Source organism: Typopeltis vanoorti, chromosome 3 (genome assembly GCF_054136105.1).
Source record: "Typopeltis vanoorti isolate ZY-2024b chromosome 3, IOZ_Tvanoo_1.0, whole genome shotgun sequence".
Classification (NCBI taxonomy): Eukaryota; Metazoa; Arthropoda; class Arachnida; order Uropygi; family Thelyphonidae; genus Typopeltis; species Typopeltis vanoorti.
Window position 1 is genome coordinate 132,840,222 of NC_143551.1, and position 22,082 is coordinate 132,862,303.

Below are 22,082 nucleotides of genomic sequence, written 5' to 3' on the forward strand. Positions count from 1 at the left end.
TACCATATCTATTACAACAGCTATTCAATTTAGTCAGAGAATCTTGCAGACTTGTAGCGGATTTATTTAGAAGTATAACATCATCCGCATAAAGCAAAGAGCTGACATTAACATCTCCAATTTTGATATCAGGTTTAATACCACTTTCCTTCATAATGTGATCCATATAGATAATGATTAACAGAAGGGATAATATGCATCCTTGTCTCACACCAGATTTAACATTAAACCATCTTCCTGTACTTCCTTCAATTCTAACTGCTGACTTACAACTCAAATAAAGACTAAGTATTGCTTGATATAATGCCCCATCGACACCATATAACTGCAGCGTATTAAATAGCTTCTCTCTTGGCACCTTGTCATATGCCTTTTCCAAATCGACAAAACTTAAATACAGATCTTTGTTATATTCCCATGGTTTCTCAACCATTTGTCGTAAAGTGAAGATCTGATCCTGACAGCCGCTATTTGGCCTGAATCCAGCTTGTTCTTCACCAAGCTTTTCTTCCACAATTCTTCTCAACCATTTCTCGAGTATACTTGCATAGATCTTGCCAGGAACACTCAGTAGGGAAATACCTCTGTAATTCTCACATTCAGTTTTATTTCCCTTTTTATATATGGGTACACTATGAGAGCTCTACTCCAATCATCGGGAATTCGTCCCTCAGTCCAGGCTTTCTGAACTATGCAGTGCAGCCACTGTAAGACTTTTATACCACCATACTTCAGCATTTCTGGTCGAATATCATCTACTCCTGCTGCCTTTCCACATTTCAAGCCCTTGATGGCTTTTTCTACTTCAAGTATGGATATGTATTCCTGACTGCATGCCTGGTCAGTGTTTTTTATCACTGTGCTGTCATCACTGCTTGTTTCATTTAACAGTTTTTCAAAATAATTACTCCATACTTCAAGGATATCTTTTTCTCCTGTTTTCATGTCACCTTTATCATCTCTAACTCCTTTTACAGCACTCTTTCCTCCATTCCTAAGCTTCTTCAACAACCTCCAGAATATTTTGTCACCTTCTTGATATTTATTTTCTATATTCTTGCCAAAGCCCTCCCATGACTTTTGTTTAGCTAGTTTTACACACTGTTTAGCTTTCTTACATTTGTCTCTGTATTCTGTAAGAGTAATAGCTGACTTATTTGCCTGGAACTTTTGATATGCTTTCTTCTTTTCCTTCACTGCCTCTTTAACTTCCTGTGTCCACCAGGGAGTTCTGATTTTTTTATCCTTGCACACAACCTCACCACATGCCTCTCTGGCAGAATCAATATCAATGTTTTCTTCAGAGTTTGCCACTGAATCTCCAAGGTTTGATTCCTGTTCTCAAACTCTTTCATTTTCTTTTCAATAATCTTTCGGTATTTTAGTCTACAGTTCACATCTGAGAGCTGCTCAACTTTTATTCACTTTAAAATTTTCTTACATGTTATTCTTTTCAATATGAAATTCAATTTTATCCTGCTCAAGACTAAATAGTGATCACTTCTAATTTCAAATCCTCTGTACAATGTAGTGTCCTGCACCAGGGAGAAAACATCACTATCAACAATAACATAGTCAATGAGACTTTTCTTATTCCTCGCCTGTTCTCTCCACGTGAATTTGTGCACATTTTTATGTTGGAACATGGTGTTAATAATAACCAGTCCATGTCCTGAGCAGAAATCCAACAGATATTTGCCATTATTATTAGCTTTGCTCTTTTCTCCAAATTTTCCCAAAATATTTTTATGTCTCACAATCATTTCCTACTCTGCTATTTAGATCCCCAACAAGGACCAACTTTTCCTTTTTCATTGTGTCAGTTGCTTTTTCTAAAGCGTCAAAAAATTCCTCCACTTCTACCTTAGTAGAACCTTCTGTGGGACCATAAGCACAAATAAGTCTCATTGTCCAGTTCCCCATTCTCATATTTGCCCACATTACTCTACTTGAGACTGACTGCCATTCAAGAAGATTAGCCTCATATTTTGTGTTGAATACTATGGCTACTCCTTCTTTTCCTTGATTGTCATTGCCTGAATATAACATTTTGTATTTATTGCTCAGAAAGATCTCACCAGTTTTGGTCTTTTTTGTTTCAGTCACCCCTATTATGTTGATCTGGTACTTATCTAATTCCTCAGCTAGCTCCATTTCTTTGCCATTCAAGCTTCTTACGTTGATAGTACCAATCTTTAACTCTGGTGATGTTGAGTTGGGGTTTGTTTTCAGATTTGTTCCAGTAGCTGACTTTTCGCTGTTCGCCCTGGTTCCCTGGTGAAAACAACGGGGGCCTTGTTTAACCGGGCGACGCCCCAGCTGGCATGAAATTTTGTCATGTTGTACCATCATTTTTTTTTTTTTTTTGGTTTAACCAATAAAAATACAATTTGGTCGGCTAAATCCCAAATTGCCAGCCCATCCTCGTTCGTTCAGTATCAAAGTAGATACCCAACAGGGTGCACCACGAGAAGGTGAGGATTGGACATTAGGTCAGAAGCCCTGGTCGGTTCTCCGCATTCCTTTAAAGACCATGTGGAGGTCTCCTCGCAGTTATACAGCTTTGACCCTTAAGCACCCCGCTGTAATTTTTAAAGGTATTAAATTCAGATCCAATTAAGGCAAACTATGAATTTATTAAGTGTGCTAATATAACCTTGGATTCAAACCAGCATCTGCAAGGAACAAAATACTTATTAAGCATGAGACACTGTAGTGTCATGTAATTAATGGAAAAATTCAAATTGAATTGTAAAACATGGCAAAAAAAATCAGATATTGAAAAACATGATATACTGGCATACTGAAAGCATGTCTAGGGAACAGTGGAACAATTTTTGTGAAAACAGGACTGTCTCATTTAAAATGAGACAGATGGGCACTGCATTCTAGGATTACCTTCAGCCAAGTAGCCATAGGCTACTTATATATCTAGCCTGAAAAGTACTCACTAGTATTTCAAAAAAAAAAAAAGTATTAAAAGTTAAACATGGATAAAGGCAATTTAAATTGATTCTTGTTAACTCCATTTTATTATCACCTCAGATAAAAAATCTTTATCTGAGGTGATAATAAAATGTGTAACTTGACATATCTTTGAAACTTAAAACTATACCATGCACTAACTTTCAAATCTGTCACTGGTATTTTTATTTGAGGTTCAATGTAAAATTAGCATTCAGAAATGTTTTTAAAATAAACGTACGCCTGCTACATCTTTAGGACTTGAAAGAATGGCCATTGGCTTGGGATTTATTGTTGGTTCTAGTACTCTTACTGTTGCATCCTTAGAGCAGGTAATTATACTTCCAGGTGAATGTTTTATACCTGTGATTCCAGCACTATGTCCAGAAGGAAATGTCTAAAAGAAGAAATTGTTTAAACAATCTTTGTTACATATATAGATAGATATACATATATATGAAAGAAGGAAATGATTTAAATAATCTTTGCTATATATATTTAAAAAAAAATAAGCTAATGCCTTTTTATTCCCGTATATAGGGAGTAGGCAAGGCCATTTTAGTCCTCTCTAACTTTTGGAGACTGAGTGGACAGTTCACTCTCCACTGGTACCCAATCAGAGATAGCTGGCCTAATGCTATCACTAATAAAGCGGCATGCAGTGAAGAGAGATGGCTCAACAAGTGCCGCCATCTCGTGGTCCCTAACGCTCATATTTAATGTCTGAAATAATGTGGATTCTAAGGTTGATTTTCTTGAGTTTATGGGACGAAAAACCTGAGTTTCCAGGAGAAAAAACCCGCTTGCCCATGCCAGATATCGACTAACTCGGAAACCAGTCGAAAAAAGGCTTAGAAAAATTTCTTCTAGTCACCGACTAGATTCGAAACCAAGAAGTCTTCCCTCGTGCGGTCAAGCACCGTGGTGTGCAAACACCACATCCACTGAGCTACACAGGCTTTATATATATATGTATAATATATATAGATAGATATACATATATGACATATATAAAAGAAGGAAATGATTTAAACAATCTTTGCTATATATACAGGGTGGTTCAAAATTCCACGTACAGACTTTGAGAGGAGGTAGAGAACATTAAAATATAGGTGGCGCTGTTCGGCAGTGCTCCAGGTGAGCAATTAGGGCTTCCTCATTCAAGCTTTCGACGTCGTACGAAGAACATGCGTCATTTTACGAATGCTGAGATGGCAGACATGCACCTCGTTTACCATATTATGTATCCAACTACTATTGAACTGTTCAGTTACGCCTAATAAAGTTTTTTTACACCACTTACTACCTTGTGTTATTTCTGTATCTTTGTGTCACTGTTAGTACCTTCCGGTGGCATTTCCGGTCATGCTTTCCTATGTGAATATGGTTGATTTTGATGTTCTCTACCTTCCCCCCTCAAATACGTGGAATTTTGAACCACCTTGTATATATATGTATAATATATATATATAGCTAGATATACATATATGAAAGAAGGAAATTATTTAAACAATCTTCGCTATATATATATATATATTTTTTTTTAACTTGTTAAAATATACATTAGACGATTGGTAACAAGGACTATTTACATATTATAAGTATATATATTGCAGAGAAAGAAACATTTTCCTTTCGGATATACAATAGAGAATGCAATAAATGAATTCAAAATTTACAGTTCAGTTTCAGTCTGAGTTATCTTTCAGATGAAGCGTATTGTCATCGTCAATCCAGAAGAGGGTACCTGTTGGATTCCACTCCTCTATGAATTTCGCGACAGTTCTTGTTTCTTTGAAGTACTCAAGTTCCAATAAAAGCCTGCTTTTTAGTTTCCAACGGAGGATATACATGAGGGTTTGTGCAGTTTCGGTGATGGATGGGTGCTGGTTATTTCTTGTCTGTTTTAGGTAGAAGCTGTAGATGATGGCCTTAGTGCAGATGAAGAGGAAATTGCATGTTCTGTGTCTTTTCTTCTGTGTGGACTAAATTCCAGTAGTCTTCTTGGCTGTGTGCATAGTTACAGGTGCTAGAAGCAGTATTCAGAGCATAGATGATTATCACTTTGTTTACGGGACAGGTTAGATATGTGTGTTCCAAGGTATCTGAAACGTCACAGAATAGACACAGATCTATTTCTCTTAGCTGAAATTTGTAGAGCTTAGAAGGAGTTGGCAAGATGTTATGCCATAGTCTCCACTATATGTCGGAATCTGGTTTGGCACACTTCTATTTATATGGCAGACCCCACTGAAAACTGAGTGGCATATGCAGCCTTGTAGATGAGAGGGTTAAGGATGAATATAAGAAGGGCGAGGTTGGAGACACTGACATGAGGAAGTGGTATATTTTCTTGTAGTTGGAGGGAAGAATTGGAAGTGAGGCTTCAGATTGTACAAGATGAAATATCGGCCCCGAGCAGTTTTTAGAAGGAATGCGGATTTCCTGAGGTGTAACGATATCTGGATAGGCTTTTATAATGGAGGCTTGCAGCTGTTGATATCGCTTTTCAGTTTTTGGATTCCTCATTGGTAGGTTTGTAAATGCTTTCCACTTTAGGGTCTGGGTTAGGTCCCCTATGACTCTTATTCCTGCCCAGTTCCATGTAGGGAAAAGAAAGGGTTGGCCAGTTGTGAGACTTGTTATGTTTCTGTTTGAAAATAGTGGTTCTGTAAGTACAGCTGACTCTATTGATCCTGTAAGTGTGTGATGAAGTCCTGTGTTTTTCCACTGCTGTAGAGCATCTTTGTAAAAATGAGGTAGTTTAGGAGGAGATGGTGCCGGACTGGCCATTCGGAGGATTGTGGAAAGTGTAAGTCCTCTGGTGGATGATTTCGTGATGTAATCGAAGGTGGTTACATACGTGTGATTGCATTGAAGTGTCTTTAGGAGGAGGATTATCCTGAAGGATCTAATCTTGTTTAGGAAAGAAGGAAATGATTTAAACAATCTTCGCTATATATATATATATATTGAGATCTGGATATATATATGATAGATCTGGATACCACTATAAACAAAGGAACTGTACAAGTCACTCTGTTCACAATCATATCTTATGCTATCTTAAATCTGCTGTGCCTTCATTATATTTAAAAACATATTAACTCAAGTACTAGTTCAGCTTCTTTAGCCTTTATCAAATTGGATGTGTTTTGGTATATGTAGTAGCTGCCAGGAGAACATTATTTACCAGATTACACTGTTTATATGCCAAGTAGATTAGTTACTAAAGAAGAAAATTAGTTAATAAGTTCGACAGAGTTGTATCAGAGAATTTAATTATTTTTATTTTATTTATTCAATAGGTTTCTCCTTAAGAATAACTATTTAATAATAATATATATTACAACAATTAAAACTGAAAAGATTGAGTTAGAAATAAAATAAATTTAAACTGATTTTTCTGAAAATGTTAATGGTATAATTGTAATATACATGAATATAAGTGTATAAAAGTTCGACTTTGTGTGCTTTACAAACTACAGACAATTACAAATTAACAGGTTCATGTCGAGGTGATCATAGTACTCTTGCCGCACCATAACTATCTGACAGAGTGAGAGAAAACACTGCACCCTACTGAATTTTGTGTGCATTTTGGTAGACATGCTACATATCTTGAGAGTTCTTTAATTGTAACCAATTCTGCATGTGGGGAAGGGAGTAAAACAATGTGTTTGTTTTAGGATATATTAGAAAAACAATAATGAAGGAGAATGCTTTATTTAGTTAGTATATGTGAATGACTCAAACGTGTAAACATGTGAACCATCATTAATAAACCAAGTGAGAAGGGGAAATGTAAAGGAAAGAACAGGTACAAGTAGAAATACTTTCATTACTGGCAAACGAATTATTAATAATTAGCATTTTTGAATTTATGATGGAATAAAAAAAAAATTTACGGGGAGAGGGAAAGAGATTTGTTTGCAAAGTATAAAACTAACCAATAATAAACAGCTGATGTATATATTACGTAGTTCAGTAAACAGCTATATGGAGGGACTAATCCAATAACTAATAATGTTAATCAGGTGATTCATTAAGATGTGGCAGGAATACATTGGGTTGATGGAGCGGAAAATTATCAAGCAAAATTTGTTGTGCTTGTTATGTGTATTTATATCTATTTTACTTCATTTTCTTTTGTTTATTAAGAATCAGTATACATTGTACACATTAACAGGATATATAATATCCAATCGTTATTAGAATTATCCACACTTTCGGGAATCCTACATTCATTACTTTGTCAGTGGCTCTTCTGTCTTATCAACAAAATAAATACAGTATGGCACACAAAAACTGTACTGAATAACTACAATGATATATGTTAAGGAGTAAACGGGTTTATTAACAAAGAAATATTACTAAAAAACAAGCCATACGACTTCATTTTGGCGATGTAAAATTACATAGGCAAAGTGGATATTAGATCTAATATCCACTTTGCCTATGTAAAGAAATATATGTTTACCCCTGATGATATGTAATCCACAACTATCAGTGGAATCCTGGTCGAATAAAGCATTACATACTCGAAATAGCACCTTGTCTTTCAAGACAGGGTGTCATAGCGCATGCAAAGTTCTCTGTCATCTTGGAGAACAAGGGCTGGGATATCTGCTGGATACATCATGTAATTTTATCCCTTAGTTTATCAAGGTTTGAAAGCAAGTCATGGCGGAATACCCAATTCCTTCAACATACCCCAAACGTAAACTTAATTATGTAGTGCTGTCATTGTAGCCTGAATACTCCAAGGGGTATTACAGCACTACATCATCATCATCAATTTTCATATCAGGAAATTGATGATATAATTCAAGGTGTGAAAGTGTCGTGTCAACTTTTCCTTAAAATTACCTATTCTTAACTCTCAATACACTTCTGGCTGTACCTCTGACAAGAATGAAGCTGAGGTCTTGTGAGACAAAGAATTGCAAATGGCGGATGCCAATGTCTCAACTCTGGCTCTATCTCCCTTTTCAAACTCAAAGAAATTTATTTGTTCTAGCTGCACCACTCTGAGTCCTATGATATACTAAAATTATAACTAGGGAGTTAGAAACCAGTCAGCGTTCACCCTTCTCAGCAAAATTTTGTAACTTGCAGTCGTGACCTTAACTTAACCTGTTTCCCGCCTTTATGTGGTTTGTTTTACTTTGTGAGCAAGTGCAGTAGATCTAGCCACAGGGAAGACAAATTTCATAATAATAACAAAACAATTTAATTTCACTGAATATATCACACAAATACATTTATGAAAGCTTAGTCAATCATTCAATTAGAATACTCGTGTAAATCATCACACTCTCGTGCACATAGTTAAATAAAACACTCTTGAAATTTCATATCTCAGAATACCTAATCAAAACTTTATATCACAGAATACAATATCTAAAAGCTTATATCACATAATACCAAATGTTAAAGTTTAGTTACTTAGTTTCCTCTCTCTATTAATTACACTAGAATTCATTCAAAGCTTTCCTTAACAGTCCTATCTAATTAATACATTATATCTCTTTCCCAAGATCTGAACTTAATTAATTCTCTTACAACCGGTTCTCAGCACTTTCTCTCTGGGCCACTTCAGAATTATTTCATCAGACTATTACCTTGACTTTCCCTCTGTTACTTCGAATGGAATTTCTCATTCTTGTTTTCCACCATTAAGTCTGCTGGGCTTTCTTTTGTCTCCGACTAGTAGTTTCCTTTGTCATACGATCATACTTTCTGCTAACGAGGGGAACCACGTGAAAGCTTACTACCAGCCAGACGATCCATGGCACAGGAACAGCAGCAAGAAAACGTCTCCAAAAAGCCTCTTGTGTAGCGATGCACTCGCTTTTAAACTACGCACCGTCCTTCTGTCGTCAAGCGTGCATGCGTCATACTCTCCTTGCTTCTCCCAGCACATAGCGCCACTTGCGGCAACCTACCGAAACTCTCGTAACTTTACACTGAAATGAAGGGGGGAAAGCACTGTTCTGCATAACAGATATACCGAAGTTGGCCGTACACATTTAGCTTAGTATGTTGATTTTCTCTTTATCTAGCAAATGGATAGTTGTTCACATACAAATTTCCGACTAAGTAACTACTATAATTTTAAACACTGAAATTCCAAAATACCAAATTAAAAATATACAAGACTAAGATTATACAAGACAATTTTATACATGTGCCTTGATTTCTGGTAGATTATTAGTTTTCTTATTTAAGCGATAATAATGTTATGTCTTCCGACATAACAAAAGAAAATATTTTTTCTTTTTCTGATAATACTAAATTAGGAAGAGCATGAGTAGATTGCTGCTTTGGGCTGAAGAATGGAGATGTCATTTCAATTGCTAAGCATAAAGAGGACAGAATGCGGTTTATCATATTAGAAGAATTTTGCTTCAAGAGATGGAAGTGATGGATGAATCTGGGGATCTTGGTGGATAGGAAACTGAAGTTCAGTGGAAACATTACAGAAGTTGTAATGCTTACAGACCAAACTGCTAATATAATGAGCATCCCATTGTTCATTTCATTGGTGTATACTATATAAAGTGCATTATTTCCTTAGTGTATTTCATATGTGTGTGTGTGTGTGTGGAGGGGGGGGAGGTTAACAGCTTGAGAATAGGAAGTATTTAGAATATTAAGTGTCTCATATTAATAAGGCAGTGGGAGTGGATAGGATATCACCACATATTCAGAATGTGCAAAAGAGCTGGTATAGTTTGCCCACCATTTGTAGGTCCCTGCTTCGCGTCTTTCCAAGAATAGTTGATTCATGCTGAAGGGGAGAAAGAAATGAAGGACGTCCGAATTGGTTGCCAACATGCGAAATTACGTGCTTTATAGGTAAAATTTTCCAACTGTTATACAAGCAATATAGTTAACTACAATAATCATAAAAGAGAAGTTAATTTTCCGACCGGTAATAATAAACAACTCATCCCACAATACGGACTGATTACCCTATTATCGGAATGGGTTCTCCTTTTTCTGAGATGCACAGAAGTGTCAAGGGACCTCTAATCGGTGGGCGAACTATAGTGCTCTTGACTTTGTTGTTCAACAGAAGTAGCAACAGGAACAATTCCAGAAAAGTACATACAGGAAAATCTAAGTCAGTTGTGTCAAATTACAGGTCAGTGTGTATATATCAAGTGTAATGGTGAAGGTGTTTGAGAGACTGGTTAGAGACAGAATACAAACCTGGATTGAATGAGAAAGGAAATCTTTCGAGAGAGCAGCATGGGTTTGTCAAGAGGAGGTCATGCTTTAGTAACTTGATTTTATAATAGTGACTGGTGTGTTGGGCAGATGAGATGATTATACCATGATTCATCTGGAGTTTGCTAAAGCATTTGATCGAGTACCACATGATAAACTACTGTTGAAATTAAGCAGGATAGTAATGGATAGTCATTTGGTAGCTTGGTTACAGGGATGGTTGACTGATAGAAGCCAGAAAGTTGAGTATGGAGGTGCAATGTCCCAAAATAGGAAGGTGAAAAGTGGAATGCAAAAAGGTTCTGCTTTCGGACTGCTGTTGTTGACTTATATATCAATGATACAGTTCACAGTTTGAAAAGAGATATTCGGTTGTTTGCTGATGATACTAAATTAGGAATAGCAATGTCAGGAGGTGCTGATGTGATGTTGCTGCAAGCAAATCTGAACAGGTTGGTACTTTGGGCTGAAGAACAGAGAGATCACTTCAATCTTGCTAAGTGTAAAGTGATATATTTTGGTCAGAAAAGGTGAAATGAGGTTTATCATATTGAAAATACTTTGCTTCAGGAGGTGGAGGAGGCAAGGAATATGGGATATGGGAATCTTTGTGGATAGGGAACTGAAGTTCAGGATTACCCACCAAATTGCTGACATAATGCAAAATAACTGAAGTATGGATAAGGAAGCAACAATTTCACTGTATAAGTACAGAACTGGTTATATGGGTGATAAGGAAACATTAGAAAGAGTGGATTCAAATAACTAACTTTGTCTCAGGACTGGAATGTTGAGTATGAGGAAAGATTAAGGGAATGTGGTCTGCAGAGCTTGGTAAATAGGAAGAAAAAAAGGCAATATGATTGATACATGTAAGTTGGGGGAGAGAAAGCCTATCAGTCAGATACAGGGGAATGGGCAATGGAAGAATGGAGATCATGGGAGCAAGTTTTTTTTTTTTTTTTCAGGCAAGTGGTGAATAAGTGGAATACATTGCTAGGGCATGTGGCAAATAATGCTTCAATTATGAATTTCTTCCAGATCAGGCAGAAACGATAGTAACTGTGGCCTGTGAATGTTTGAACTTATGCAGTAAGTCTTTAGACTCCATGGAATTTTGGAGTCTTCTATTCGATCTTCTGTATTTCATCCCTTATTACTGTTACCATTATCCTTTCATAAATCTTATCAGAGTAATATAGTAATGTTATTCCTCTACGGTTACTACACTTTCTTCCTGAGTCTCCTTCATGTACTGGGACATCTTCTTGGTCCAATCATTAGCATCACTGTTTTTCTCCTAATCATTCTGAAGATACACACAACAATTTCAATCCTGAACCACGAGATACTTTGATCAATTCAACAAATTATCTTTTTTCTCATGAAATTTTCCATTTTCTTTCTCATCTCTCTATTCATTCCAGTTTTTGTTATATTTCTCATCTTTGTTTAACAGATCTCTAAAATAATGTTGCCATATGGACTAGAGCAGATCGACCGTGAGATGCGGTGATTATATATGGGAAAATATAGTTGCAATTTCCTATCCTTGGCGGTAAGGAATGATGACGGATTCAGCAGCAGTCGCAAGTGGCGTATCGCCAAGTCCTCTGCCATTTCAGAACTCAATTATTAGCAATATCATAAGGGACTTTGTGGCATGCAGTACTTGCGGCATGTACGCGTCTCGGGAATTGGATATGTGGCTTGTGAAAGAGAGTGTATGTGCAAAATACAGGCAGTGGGAGGAAATAAGTGCATTCGAAATATCAATATCCAACCTTGTTGCTCCAGGAATGGGGAATGAATGTAGGAAGACAAGTAGTGTGATAGGAGAGAATGAAAAAAAGATATATATGAATGAGAAAATAATAGTTGATAGTGTGGAAGGTGTGAGTGACTGTGAAAGTTTAGGAGATGGTTTTGTTTGGGAGAGTGAATTTAGATTAAGAGTGACTGACCTGCAGAGGGAGATAATGAGTTGAAAGAGGAGGTGGAATGTCTTGTGAATGAGAGCAGAAGTATGAAAGATAAGATTAGGAGAATGGAAGAGATAAATGTAAGGAGAATCAGAGTAGGAGAGAGAGAGAGAGAGAATTTAAGGAGTATGAGTGAGAGGTATAGGGGTGCTAGAAGAGGAGAGAATGGAAACAGTAGAAGAGAGAGAATGAGAAAAAGGTATGGAAAAATGCTAGCAGACGAGAGGATGGAAATAGTAAGAGAGACGGAATGAGAGAGAGAGATATGGAAGTGCTAGAAGTGGAGAAAATGGAAACAGTAGGAGGGAGGGAATGAGAGAGATGTATGGGAGTGCTAGAAGAGGAGAGAATGGAAACAGCAGGAGAGAGAGATATGGGAATGCTAGAAGAGAGAATAGCAGTAGAGGAGAGGGAATGAGACCTACGGGAATGAAAGAAGAGGAGAGAATGGAAACAATAGGAGAGAGGGAATGGTAAGAGGGATAATGTATGGCGACTCATTGATCCATGGTGTTCAAGATAGGATGCGTGAGGAGTGTTTGCTAGGAGGAACAATAGAAAGGGTGGCTATGGCAATTAAGAGAGGTGAAAGGGTGGATGAGACGAGATGATTGTGATGGTAGGAACGAATGACTTGAGTGGTAATGTAAGTCGGGCAGTGAGAGATATGAGGTTTTTTGCTTGAGACTGTACAGAAGAAGACAGAGAGAGGAAAAATAGTGTGTGTGTTGCCTAGGTATGATAATGATGAGCTGAGCAGAAGAGAGGTGATATTGAATGGCATAATAGCAAGAATGTGTGACAAGAGAGGACTGGTATATGTGGATGCTTGGAGTACGTTTGAGGAAAGAGAGGAATTGTATGCGAGAGACCATTTACATTTGAATGAGGAAGGATGTAGGCATCTGGAGAGATTGCTGTTCTGAACGAGTCAGTGTGTTCTAGGGAGGATGATAGCAGGGGTGGCCTCTTATGGGAATGGATACTTGGGAGAAGGGAGACGATGTCAGGTAGCACTGAGCCCAGTGGAGTCTAGAAGGGATAATGCTGGGTATAGAAACAATGGCATTTATATGCTTTATAATAATGCCAGGAGCATCCGGAATAAGGGAGAGGAATTGGTGGCACAGATAGCATCAGCCTGGCCAAAAATTATTGGGATCACTGAGACGTGGTTGACAGAAGGGGATATAATAACAGGAATAAAAGTCGCTGGGTACAGCATTTTTCGTGAGGATAGGAGGAGAAAGCGTGGTGGTGGGGTACTGCTTATGATAAGTGATGACCTATGTCCTCTAAGAGTGGAGGCTTTGCAAGGAAGTGAGACGAATGATTTTGAGCGCATATGGTGTGAGGTAGAAGTAGGCAAGACAGGATATTTAGTGGGGTGTTACTACAGACCCAGGAGCACGGAGGATGGGGACCAGGAGATGTTTAGACAGCTAAGTTTGGCAAGTGCAAGAAGAATGATTGTTATGGGAGATTTTAACTACAGTAGTATAAATTGGAGAGAGGAAGATGCATGTAGCAATAGTGGAGTGGAATTTCTAGAATTCTTGAGGGACAAATGTCTTAGGCAACATGTAACAGAGGGAACAAGAGGTTCAAGAGTTTTAGATTTGGTTATAGCATCAGAAGAGTTGATAATAACTGAGATGACATCTCTCCCACCAGTTGGAGAGAGTGACCATATGGTTTTGACTTGGAAAATGAATAGACATGCAGGAGCATCAAAGAGATGGGAACTTATGTGGAATTATAATGCAGGTGATTATAATAGTCTTAGACGTCAACTTCGGGAAGTTTCATGGAGGGAGGAATTGGAAGGCCATGATATCGTTAGTGCGTGGGAAATTGGGAAAGAATATTTGTTAGCAGCAATGGTAAGTTGTATACCACGAGTGAAGAGGACACAATTTGAACTAAAGTGGATGACAAACAATATTAAACAGGAATTGCATGTGAAAAAGAGGCTATGGAAGAGATATAAGAAGACAGGTGAAGAGAGGATGCGTGAAGAATATAAGACACAGGCCAGAAGAGTGACTAGTGTGGTAAGGAAAGCGAAACTGGAATATGAGAGGAGATTAGCCCTAAGATCCAAAGAAAATCGTAGGGAATTTTTTAGCTATATGGCCAGTAGGAGGAGAAATGACTGTGGAAGAATGATATTGTGGGATAAAAATGGGAATAGAGTCATTGATGCAGAGGACATAGTGGAATTGTTCAATGACCACTTTATTGGAGTATTTCATCCTGGAGGAGTCAGTTTTAATGCTAGAGGGATAGGGTTCAAGGTTTAGAGGTACAGGAGGAGATTGTGATTCAGATAATGAGAACTCTGGATGTCAATAAAGCTTTGGGACTGGATGGTATTTCACCATGAGTTTTGAGAGAATGTGCTAAGGAACTGACAGTGCCTTTAACCTGGCTTTTCAATGAAAGTCTGGCTTCGGCAAAGGTGCCCAGGGAATGGAAGGAAGGTAAGATTGTGCCATTGTATAAGGGTGGTAACAGACTGGAAGTGCCTAATTATAGACCAGTCTGTGTGTCATCAGTAGTTGTTAAGATCTTGGAGAAAGCAGTGAGGGACCATATACAGCACTGGGCAGATGAGGGTAATGTTATCTGTGAGAGTCAACATGGATTTGTGAAAGGGCGCTCTTGTTTTAGCAAATATGCTAGCCTTTTATAATAAAGTTACAAGAACATTAGATGAGGGAAAGGCATATACTGCAATTTTCTTAGACTTAGCAAAAGCATTTGACAGGCTGCCACATGATAAGCTGATATTTAAGTTGCAACAAATGGGTCTGGATGTCAGATTGGTCAACTGGATTCAGGATTGGCTGTCTGATAGGTATCAGAGAGTTGTGTATGGTGGAGCAGTTTCAAGGAGACAGAAGGTTACAAGTGGGGTCCCACAGGGCTCAGTACTAGGACCTATATTGTTTAACCTTTATATCAATGACATTGTCAGTGGATTGCAAGGAGATATTCAGTTGTTTGCGGATGATGCGAAGCTGGGAAGGATTATTAGTAACAGTGCAGATGTGGTAGACCTGCAAGAGGATTTGAATAAGCTAGATAGATGGGCAAATGAATGGGGGTTTCGGTTTAATGCAGCAAAATGTAAGGTCTTGAGGTTTGGGAAACATCGATGGGATGCTGCATACTCTATGGGAGGAGTTATACTGGAGGAAGTTGGGGAGACAAGAGATCTGGGGTTGATGATTGATAGAAACCTGAAGTTTAGGGGACATATTGCAAGGTGGTGAAGGTAACACAGAGGATTGCTGCAATTATGAGAAGGACACTGACCTGCAGAGATAAGAGGGTTATCATTCCGTTGTATAAGTCTCTGATCAGACCACACTTGGATTATGTTCTCAGATTTGGTCCCCAGGATTTGAAGGGGATAAATTAACTGTGGAAAAGATACAAAGACGGATGACAAAGATGGTCTCAGGACTGTACAAGGATAGTTATGAGAATCGGCTGAGGGAATGTGGACTGCAGAGTTTGGCAGATAGAAGAAGGAGAGGTGATATGATTGAGACTTTTAAACAGTTGAGAGGTGGTTACAGGGTTGACACTGGGGAGTTCTTTCACTTGGTTGTACAGCGGGAAGGAGTGATGACAAGAGGCCATCCCTGGAAGTTATGAAAGGAAACTGTGAGCAAGAGGGTGAGGAGTGGTTTCTTTGCATGGAGGGTGGTTGAGCCATGGAATGCATTGCCTGATAGAGTGGTAAGGGCGAGAACGGTCAATGAGTTTAAGGAGTGGTATGATAGACTTTGTGTTTCTTAGGGGAACCTCCCCTCGATGAGTCTTGACAGACTTTATGTTCTTAGGAAGGACCTCCCATGATGAGTCTTTTGACTCCATGGAGGCCTGAATAATAATAATAATAATAATAATATCATCCTAATCTCTCTTCTGGTAGTTACAAGATTTTCATTCCCAATTTTTAAAAAATCAGGTTTTGCATCACTTCTTCTATTCTTCATTAATCTACATATCACTTTCTTGTTTTCACTAATACCTTACAGCTTAGGTATCAATTCAACTCACTTTTTATCCACTCATCTTTATTTTTAGTGCAAGATGCTTTCTTTTATTATAAATAATTCTATCATTCTATTCTTTATGAGCTAATGAAAAGCATTATTTTTTGACTTAACTGCTTCTTCAACCCTTTCATTTCACCAGCATGTTTCTTTTCCTTGTCTGCTTCCACTGGTTCTTCCACTCACTTTTTCTGCTGTTCCTGTCAAAATTTCTTTCATTATTCATTTACATTAACTGTAATTAACTCACGAGCCTTGAACCCAATCCAAGTTTCAAGTTATTGCTTTACCTCAGTCTCTATTTCAACATCCACATCTTCAGCATTATCTCTCTCTCTCTCTCTCTTTTTTTTTTTTTATTCCTTTTCCGGCAAAAAAAAAAAAAATTGTTTTTTCAACTTATGAATATATTTATAAGTAATTCAAATATAATTTTATGCATCAACGTTGCTTTATTTTGGTTCTAGATAAAAATAAGGATAAAAGATTCTTTTCTGCCATAGCTATTACTACATAAAGAAAAAAAAAACCTGACATCAAAAATACAGAATTTAAAATTATAAAAAAAAATGCATATGTTAATGTTAATTTGTCACATAAGAAAAATTATGCATTACCTGAATGTTATCAAAATTATCTCCATGGGCATCAACAAAATGCACAAAGCCATCTTTGTCACCTATCCATAAGTGATGAGGCTCATATGAAATGCACATTGGATAGCTTTTTAACTATTTAATAAAATTTATACACAAAATTATTAAACAACAAATCAATAGCAAACATATAAATATACTTGCAAAATATATATAATAGCTGTACATGGCAAAAAGTCTGAGAAGTTTCAAAAATTATTTAGAAAAAAATTAACAGTAAACAGAAAGAAAACTTAAATGTTGAAAACAGAAACTTGATACATCACACTCTGTGATTCTATACATATCAAAATGATTCATTTTCTTGTTCATGAAATTCAAGTCTAGCTCATCTTAAACAAAGATTTTTCTTCATTAAATTTGTTAATTTTGATGACAGCTACAGAACATGAACCCCAGAAGAAGAAAATGAGCAAATAGGTTTTAAAACCTAGATCAGAGAAATACTACAGCATAAATGAGGATTCCTCCTTAGCCAATCCAATGATCACACAACTATGCAATAATGAGTGTTATTTAACTCATTATGCATATGTGGTATCACACATCCTGTTCCTGATATCCAGTTTCTATCTGCAAAAGGGACATTAGGCATCTTAAACATGTTGAAATACATTCAATAATTGTTTTATAGGGGAAAAAAAAAAGTATTTGAGATATCCTGCTCTCCCCTTCCATTTGAGCAACCAATACAGCTTAGATTAGCTCAGTTGACACATACTTGAAAATGTGATTTTTAATGTAATTCTTCAAAGGACATTATCTGTTCACTTTCCTAATCTTCCTCAGAACTCATATTTGTGGTCTCTTGTGTTTGATGAACTGTTTTATTTCTAACACTTTCAGATTCATACGTTAAAATAGTTTGGATAATGTCTTTTAGACTGCTGGTCTGTCTGGTGATTTTGACTAATTTTTCTCTTATTCCATAGAAATTTATTCAAGTGGCTTCCTACCATTACCAAGCTTTGCTTATTCTTGTTGTGCTTCCACATTTAATTTGCTATCTTCACTAAAAATTACATAAACAGCTAAAATATTTTACCTGTTTCTCTAGGCTTTCCATTAAGAATGCAGTTGATGTTTTCCAAGTTTTCGTAATTTGTCTTATTTCTGATTTTCATATGAAATTTTTTTTATAGGAGTTATTTAATTTAGTTAAAATAGTCCTGAAAACATGTAATGGATTTATTTTGGAGTATAACATCTGTATGTAGTAAAGAACTAAGTTTATCATCTCCACTATACTTCATAATTTGATGCATAGAGATGATTATCAACAGTGGGGATGTGCACCCATTGTTATACACCTGATTTTACATCAAATCATCCTCCTGTACATCCTTCAATTCTAACTGATGCCCAATTTGCTATAGTGAAAGCGATTTGGGTACAGTTGTCTTTCACTATATCAAACTCATAAGTGTTGCTATATAACTGGTGCTATATAGCAACAGTAATGTTTGCAGGCTTTGGTCAGAAATTTTTTTGGTAGTTTATTATAACAAACATGTGATATAGCAAATGTCACTATAATGAAATGATATTCTATAACAAACTATGGAAAAGTCCAGGCCAACATCCCATAAAATTAGTGCTTTTTTAAAGCTGAAGCAAGGGTAAAAATTTAAAACATTCATAATAGTGAACTGAATTTCCTAGCAAATATTACCACAATCTACACCCAAAATTTATCATTGCTGAAAACAAACACATATTTTTACATTAATTCATTACATTAATTTTACATTACATTAAACAGGAGCATCTAATCCCTGCACTGCCATGACACTATATGTGAAAAGAGGTCACTACTCCTAAGAGTAGGGGAGTAAGTTCTGCTTAAGGTTTATGCTGTATGGCTGCTGAAAACAAAGTTTTTAGCAGCTTTTTCTTACACTTTTTTTTTGCAGTTTTCTTATGCTATGAGGCACTTTTTAAATTACTTCTGTTATTTGTAATTTGTGTTCCACTGTCATTGTATTGAAAATGGCTTCAATAATAAGGTGAAAATTTTACATCATTAAAATTAATTTTCACTTTTCTTTTCCATATCAAATTTTAAACAAACATTTTTTCTCTACTTGATTGCAAAGTAAATTACAGTTGTAGAAAGTATTTTCATTTGGTTATAAATTAAATTAAACATGCCAAGAAATTATATTCTTGTTTAATCCTTTATCCAAGGGTAAGCAAACAAAGTTTGCATATGAAGTATCTTCACGACTAGGCCTTGTGCACTGACACTATACACTGAGTTAGCTTTCATTAGGACCCCCCCCCCCAATTTACATATTCAGCACGATGACAAAATACCACGTGATATCAATGTCACATGCGGCTACTATAAATGGGCACACTTATTCTCTGTATGTTATTGGCAAACGTTTTCCAGTAATGGGGAAATGTGGTGATGTAGCCAATTTGACTGTAGGCAATTGTTGGGGCCCATAGAACAACCTTCAGAAGAAGCTCCAGACGACTTTCTTCCATCTGTGGGACCCAAAAATGGAAGAAGGTCATCTGGAGTGATGAGTCCTGTTTTCTGATGCACCATGCTGATGGCTGGGTTTGCATTTGGCATAAACAACATGAAGACCTATCCCCTGTTTGCACAGTTGAGGTTCAACAGGCCAGTGGAGATAGTGTCATGTTCTGGGCACTTTTTCCTGGGACGCCCTAGGTTCATTGGTTATCATCCCACAAACTTTGAATGGTGAATGCTACAAGGACCTATTAGCCAAACATCTCCATCCATATCTGCAGAAGATCTACCCTGACCATTCTTTCAACAGGACAATGCACCCCGTCATCAGGCTAGTACAACTACTGAGTAGTTGGAGGAACACAACAATGAATTTGCCACATTGCCTTGGCCCCAAAACTCCCTCTCACTGTAACACAATTGAACACGTGGGATATGCTAGAATGGGGTGTGAGAGCTACTCATCCTCCTCCACAAAATGAGGATGAACTGATAGAGTTGCTGCAGAGGACATGAGTTGAGTTAAGCATGGAGGATGTTCAACACCTTGTGGAATCTGTTCTCTAGGTGTCTGCAAGCTGTGACTGCACAGGTAGGTGACCAACACATTAGGTGAGTGTTTCTAATGCAAAGTTAACTCAGCATAGAGGCTAATAACTTCACATTAATTGCCTTAGTATCCTATAATGCAAATCACACATCCGAAAGGATGTGTATAATGCTAAGCATTATAAGAAGAGCAGTTTTGACCTTTACTGTGCAGGGGTGCCTCTCCAAAAACTCAATAATCTACAGAATCATTACTAAACACTCATCATTCCTGACCCAAATCACTTCGGGACAAGAAACTTAGTGATAGCTCCACTCAATGTCAGTCAAAAACCTGCCACCGAGCAGAACCACTCCACTCCCCAGGAAGCAAATCCAAAGACAAATATTATTAAATGTCATCAAATGAAGCCAGATCCAGAAGAGATACCAAGGTTAAAGTAACACAGAAATCATATATTTCTCATATACAAGTAATGAAAAGTTGTAAAACCTTATTATTAAAATACTGTGGATTAGAGCTAGCTGTAGAAAATTTTTTCACTTGGTTATAAATTAAAGAAATTTAATTCTTTATCATCATGCACACCTGAAAGGATGTGTGCTTTACATTATGGGGTACTAAAGCAATTAATGTGAAGTCATTAGCCTTTAATATGCAAGTAACCTAGTCATGAAGATACTACTTCACATGCATACTTTGTTTGCTTTTTGGATTTTCATCACCTCCAGTCCTGAGATACTGTTAGGTCAATAGTAATACAAACCAGTCTTTGCACCACTGCATCACACTTGGATTATCATACATTCTTTCCACTCCAGTGGAATCTTACCTGTTTTGAGACTCTACTCAGCCATTTCAGCTGAATATTCTTTTAGCATCCACCTTTACTGCCAATTCTTATTCAGTTTATGCAAGAACTCTAGTAGAGCCTCTTCATATACCTGAGTTTCTTTATCCAATGAAGAGGCAGCATTATGCTCAATGCTGTATACACCAGGTTTGTTGCTCTTAATAAAATGAGCACTTGTTAGTTGAATAAGCTTTTTTTGCCAAATGATCCTTCAAGTTTAGCTTCTTGCTTTCAAACATCTGCACTTTTTCTCTAAATAATATTTGTATATTTGAGTCTACAGTGTATCTCTGAAAGCTGCTCAAGTTCAATTCCTTTTTCTTTTTAAATTGTTCAAACATGTTTCTTTTCAGTGGCTGCACACTCTTATCCTACTCCAACTAAATGGTGACCACTTCTCATGTCAAATCTTCTGTGTACCCTGGTATCCTGATCAAGCCTGAAGATATTACCATCAACATCATCGATAAGACCTTCTCTCTGTGAATGTGTTCATATATTTACATCAGAACATGGTATCAGTTCAAGAACATTAGAGGACTATTCCATATCTGAACAGAAATTCAGCAAGTAATATTACCATTATTACTGGCTTCTTGTTTTCTTGAAATTTTTCCATGACAATTCAAGTTAAGCTTGAGATATACTCCTGTTCAGGTCTTCAACAAGAACCAATCCATTTTCAAGACTCAAAGAATTCCACTACTTCTTTACTAATTATACTTACAGTGAGAGTGTGTGCACAAATAAGTAACATTTTCCCATTTGCATTCTGAAATTTTCCTACATCACTCTACTTGAAATTGGTTGCCATTCATAAAGTTTAGCTTGTGTTTAGTGTTAATGTTATAGCTAATCCTTCCTTTCCCTGATTATTACAACACAAATATAATATCTTAGTTATTATTTAGTAATATCAAAGTGGAGATGTTAATCTCATCATCATTATCTTGACAGCCCTATATGGCACCTGCCTTTTTTGAGAAACTTCTGCTGGCTTTCCTTATTCATTGCTAAGTTCCTTCAGTTTCTAACTCCCAGAGATTTAATATCCTGGATCACTCCATCTTCCCATCTCAATTTAGGTCTTCCAATTTTCCTTTTTCCTTCTGACCTAGCATTGAATATCTTCTTAACAACTCTATTATTATCCATGAATATAATATGTCCTGTCCAACTTAATCCGTTGATTTCAGTGTACTTGATAATGTCTGGTTCAATCTGTACAATTTATAATTGTATCTTTTTCTCCACATCCCATTCTCTGTACTGCTCCAAAAATTTCT

At 36.8% G+C, this 22,082-nt stretch overlaps 1 protein-coding gene across 2 annotated transcripts in view; it reads right to left on the reverse strand.

The window, feature by feature from the left end:
- The window catches only part of LOC150108577 (F-box/WD repeat-containing protein 9-like), a 243,118-nt gene that overhangs the window by 23,935 nt on the left and 197,101 nt on the right, over nucleotides 1–22,082 (reverse strand). For both annotated transcript variants that reach the window (XM_090416020.1, XM_090416021.1), the window contains exons 7-8: nucleotides 16,870–16,983; nucleotides 3,206–3,361 (exon numbers count right to left, since the gene is read on the reverse strand). In XM_090416020.1, coding sequence (XP_090272146.1) covers nucleotides 3,206–3,361; nucleotides 16,870–16,983 — 270 coding nt within the window. The remainder of the gene's footprint in view (nucleotides 1–3,205; nucleotides 3,362–16,869; nucleotides 16,984–22,082) is intronic.